This window comes from Glossina fuscipes, unplaced genomic scaffold, assembly GCF_014805625.2.
Source record: "Glossina fuscipes isolate IAEA_lab_2018 unplaced genomic scaffold, Yale_Gfus_2 96459, whole genome shotgun sequence".
NCBI lineage: Eukaryota > Metazoa > Arthropoda > Insecta > Diptera > Glossinidae > Glossina > Glossina fuscipes.
In genome coordinates, this window is record NW_024005217.1 from 1 (window position 1) to 5,381 (window position 5,381).

The 5,381-nt window shown below is 37.4% G+C and overlaps 1 protein-coding gene across 1 annotated transcript; it reads left to right on the forward strand.

Moving 5' to 3' along the window:
• Positions 1 to 4: 4 nt before the first annotated feature.
• LOC119644184 lies at positions 5 to 3,382 on the forward strand (the record flags this gene model as incomplete). The annotated part of the gene is made up of 1 exon (XM_038043709.1): positions 5 to 3,382. A coding segment is annotated over one exon (3,099 nt), but the record flags the coding sequence as incomplete, so codon positions are not given.
• Between the last annotated feature and the right edge of the window lie 1,999 nt (positions 3,383 to 5,381).

Consider the following 5,381-nt stretch of genomic DNA (forward strand, 5'->3'; position numbering starts at 1 on the left):
AAGTGTGGAATCGACACAAGTGCATACTATTAAAAGGTCCAATCCGTCCGGAAAATTAATAAAATTACTAAGTAAAAAGGCTTCAGTTGAGGCGGTTTCCAGCATAAATATACCAGACGCATCAGTTATCGTTTTGGATAGGACATCTTTCAATAATAATAACACTGCTGCAGTAATCTCAGGTGACGCTTGGAAATTTTCTCGCTTAATTTCGTTTCAAGACAACGTTATTGACGTATATCATCGCAAAGGTCGACGTTTGAACGGTTTGCAATTGCCGCTACATCCATTGCAATTACTTGGTTGGATTGTTCTCTTTTTATTCGGTTTGGCTACTTACTGGCTTTTAATACCATCGTTTACTACCGATTTGCAAGAACCTTTGTACGGTCTAATTGGTGGTCTCTATTTAGTTCATGTCGTCTCTCATTTGATAGCATTGTTAATTGACCCGGCAGATCGTGAATTAAGACGTTTGCATCGCAACGATCGAATTATTCCCGAGTTTGACCGGTCGAAACACGCCCATGTTATTGAAAACGGGCGTTGTCATTTGTGTAATATACGAACATCATCAGAAGGCACTAAACATTGCTCGGTTTGCAACAAATGTGTGGGTAAATTCGATCATCACTGTAAATGGTTGAATCACTGCATAGGATCGCGTAACTATGTTGCCTTTCTAATGTGTGTTGTTAGTGCTGTTTGTGCGACGTTAGTTATTTTAGCAGCAGTTGTAGCTCAGTTTGTTTTGTATTATACAAAACCGCAATGGCTTAATTTTTGGCATAATGTTGATCATTACAAAGTGGTGGAATCAATAAGCCAACCACAAGGAGAAAAAATGGCTTCTAGTGATGTCTTTTTTAGATCCAATGAAAATAGTAGCACTAATGATTCCGTTAATTTAGAAATAAGCCCAACCTTCAGTGCTAATGTCACGAAAGTGGACAAGGGAACACATTTTTTTACCCTAAATGATACTACATTGTCCCTGCTGGGAAATGTCACGACTTTGATTACTGAAGCTGTAAATGAAAGGGCCAATCAAAGTAACAGTACCTATGAATCACCGTTATTGATTCTTCAAAATAATACGGAAAACCAAACTTTGATTGCGTACAATTCGACTACAATCTCATTTGCTGGTTTGACCATTAATCAAAATATATTTTGGGTGGTCATTGGTTGTTTAGGTATTTTGGCCGCCGTAACAGCAGGTTTACTTCTGCATCTGTGTTTCTTCCACATATATATTTCGTTTTTGGGTCTTACTACTTACGAGTATATTCGCAATCACCGCCAGACTCAAGAAACTAAAGCAAACCAACTCATCAGCGCTAATAATTTAAATAATGAATCACTTAATGAGGATGAATCCTTAAATAATCACCTGACCAAAAAGACTAATGACTGTGCCGAAATTTATTTTTGTTCGAGTGTTCATCATCCCAACGATTCTGCAAATTCAGAGATGTCTAGAGGAGCAGAGAACGAAGTGCATACATATCCTGGCGGTTTCCGACGCTTAAAGTTACATTGCTGCGCCAACTCCAGGGAATATCACCAGACTTCCTCGAAAATATACTACATGTGTTCGTTATTAGAAGAGACATCCATTAAGTCGCCTCTTCAAATAAGTCAAGTCGAACAGAGTACTTCAACAGAAATTCCTGCTGTTATAAGAACTGAAAAAGAAATGGGAAAAAATTTCAGAACCTATCACTGCTGCTCCGCATTTACTGCCGCCGCCAGCCAAAGACGAGTAAGTGCTGCTGCTTCGAAAGCAACATTAGTAAGCAATTTAAAACGTACAACTGCGACTTTGAGTGCACATCGCTCCTATTTACAGTACGCAGAACGGTGCACTTTTTGTACATTTCGTCTGCGTAGTCCCGCAATAAGTAAGAAGGATACAAAGTGTTCGCTGCACAAATCACACCGTTCAGAGGAAGGAAATCAACGTAAGGAGGTAAAAACATATTCAAATATTCTGCCAATACCAGATGCAGACAATTCTCGATGCTGCATGAAATCGATATCTAAACATCAAAGATGGAGGCGAAAATGGAACTGCTGTGTTGGAGTGCCTGACAGCCCTGATGTTCCCAATGACTTGATAACTTCATTGAGTATTAAACACGAGCACGAGATGGCAACCAACAAATATAGTAACAGCAATGTTACAACCATGCATTTTGAAAATGCAAAAAGTGTTAGTGGTGCTGCAATCAAAGCGGAGGATCCGAACAGAACCGGCTTAAGCATAATTCATCCTAATTCTCCGGTACGTGATAAAGCGGAACAAACTCGTTTGCGTAGTACACGTGCTTGGCCAATAGCTAGATTTCGCCACATAATGCGTGCGCTGCATCGCTACAAAAGATCTACATGTAGACACCAAAATTTCAGCAGTTCAACTTTGGGAGAACAAGTCAAACAAAATCAAATATGTCCATTACACTTGCAAGTTAGATCGAATGGCGAGCATTTGTATAGCGATTACTATGGCGCCAGTTCACCACAATCGCTCTTCAGTACAACAAATATTTTAGATACCGGTAATGAACGTAGTAACATTACTGACCCAAGCGATCTTAACACTTCCTCAAACTCGGCCACCTTTAAAACTTCCATCTTGCCCACTTCGATTATTCGGGACGAAACTTCGGTTACTTATACAACACCGGTGGGTACAATATTACCTCCTGTTTTACCGCCCCCAGTACGTAGGAAAATACGAAATCCTACAGATTTGGATGAGCTGACTGAGACGTTGAGGTTTGCGTCCAATCCGTCCAATAATACCAATAATCATTTGACATCATTTCAACGTTTGCCAGTCGTGAACAACTTATATAGACGACAACGGCGCAAACATTTCTTACGCACTAGATCGCCTACTCTATCCCCTATACATGAATCCGGTCTGTCAAATCCTACATCACCGCAACCCTATCGTCACAATGTCAACAGTTGTTCACCATCTTCGTCACCGATAGTCATGAACAAATTTTGCTCAGTTGGTTCAAGTGAGTTAAATCGCAAAACTTCATCGAATAGCTCGTTACGTAGTGATAGCTCCAGTTCCAGTAGCAATTAGAGCAAATTACAGATATATTCGTCATAAATTAGAAACAAATACATTTGTAGTTACATGACAAAACGTAGTCTTCATTGATTTTAAAATTCTTCAAATGCAGCCTTGCGAAATCACACAAAGCAGAAATCATTTAACCATCTTTAAAAAAATGTAATTGTTTTTTTACATTCATCTGAATTAGCTTTAAGTAAATTTTATGCGTCATTAGCTAATATTTCCTAAATACGTCTGCTTAAACAAATTACAAAGCACATAATTAAAGTTGTAAACTGCAATAAAGTATATAAATCATAGAAGTTCAATAAAATCTTCATCATCTCATTACTTTTTTTCTGGAAGTTGAGTTGGAATGGACCAAGCCAATGAGAAGTATGGCTTATATATCCGGATAATAAATTTTGATGGTTATTTGCAGGAAATATATATGCATATTATCAAGACAACAAAAACACACCGGCAATGATATTATATATTAAGACCAATATGTTAACTATAATTGTAGATTGTTGAATTGCATGTAGTGACGTAAGAATAGGTTCGCAACCTTTCGCTGAAAAAAAATTTTCCAGAAAAAATTTTGATTGAACATAAAACAAGGAAAAGTTCAAAATTGTAGTGAATTAAAAAAATAAATTCGCTTTTTTAACAAAGCAAGCTAGTTCCCCAAGATGACGCCAATTCTCTGCTGCGAAGAGGTCGAGATGGCTGCCGTATAATTTCAAATGGGTGGAAGAACTTTTAATATCAGAGACTATGGCATCTGAAGATGAAATGCCCAACAAATTCACTAGTATTGCAAACCGCACAAATATTACATGGTATAGCACGAATTATTTTTAAATATATTTTATCACAAGTGCAACACACTCATGTGTGTGTAGAGCGTTTTGATCTCCCAGAAATTAAAGGGGTTTTAAGTTAAAATTGGGATTTATTTTATAGAAAAGGCGATTACATTTGGCACGCGTGATCTCTTTAAATTCGTCGTATAGCTGCTGAAAAATGTAATTCCGAATTGCCGCATAGCTTCTTTGGGGGTATGTGTGATAGACAAAATTGTACCATCAAATGGACCTGCTTTTGCATGAAAATCAACCTCATCATTAAAAAAACAACAACTTTTTTATAAACATTCAAAGCATGTCTGGTGGCGATCAACTCAATAAGAGTAAGGAAGAGTTTCAAGAAAATTCATGAAGACTACACTTCTTGGTAAAAAATTATAGAGAGGGGTTGGATTCATCTTGTCAAAAAGAGAAAAAGGAAAGACTGAGGATATGTTGAGGGGTTGAGGGTGCCAGTCCGATACAACATTTTAACATTCTATTTTTGAGCTTTTGTACACGTTTCTCAACATATTTCCGAAAACTACAATATAAGTATGTGAAAATTCGATCTTAGACCAGATTGATGTTCAGTGCAGTGTCAGTGCTTTTGGGAGGCAATCCTGACTGATTGTTAGTCGTGAGTTCAATGATGTTGCATCTAGATTGTCAGTCTCTGATGGCTTTCACGTCATGTCCACAAAAAGTTAGGTTATTATTTAGTATTGTGCCTAGGAATTGAAGAGCTTTCACCTGACCTTAGTTCCTGTAAAAAAAGGCTATTTTCGCGTTTAGAGTTTTTGGCAAAAAAAATTATTTGCTTTGCCGGGATTAAAACGAAGAGGAAAATAAAAAGATATTAGCTTCTATTGAGATGTTACTCGCGGCCACTGAAAAGAATGAGTCAGCGTATTGAAAGATATGAGTTTTGTCGTCTTGAAGGTCGTGCAAATTAGCTGTACAATGTAATGAAACAGGTTTGTGGTTGTATGGATACGTAATTAAAAAATCGTCAACCTATTGAAAAATATGAGTTTTGTCGTCTTGCACGTCATGCAACTTGACTGCATATAGATTGAGGAATACCACCATATACCACAACTTGGTCTGCAAACGCTCGGATAAAAGATTTAGTGTCCATAAAGGTATTTGACGAGGGATTGGAAAGTTTGCAAAATTTCTACCAAGCTTCTTTAAGCTAACACGATCATAGGTTTTGGTGATATCCAAAGAAAGCATGACAATCATTTTTTCAACTTTCTTTGTTAATTTCTGCTCTTGTTATTTTTAATAGTGTTAACAACAAGAATGTTGTCGCAGGAGATGCACGGGATGATATTGATAAAGTCCAAAAAAGCGACAATAACATTAGAGCATTAGACGGTAATAAAATAATAAATAATCGGGAAGTGTGGAATCGACACAAGTGCATACTATTAAAAGGTCCAATCCGT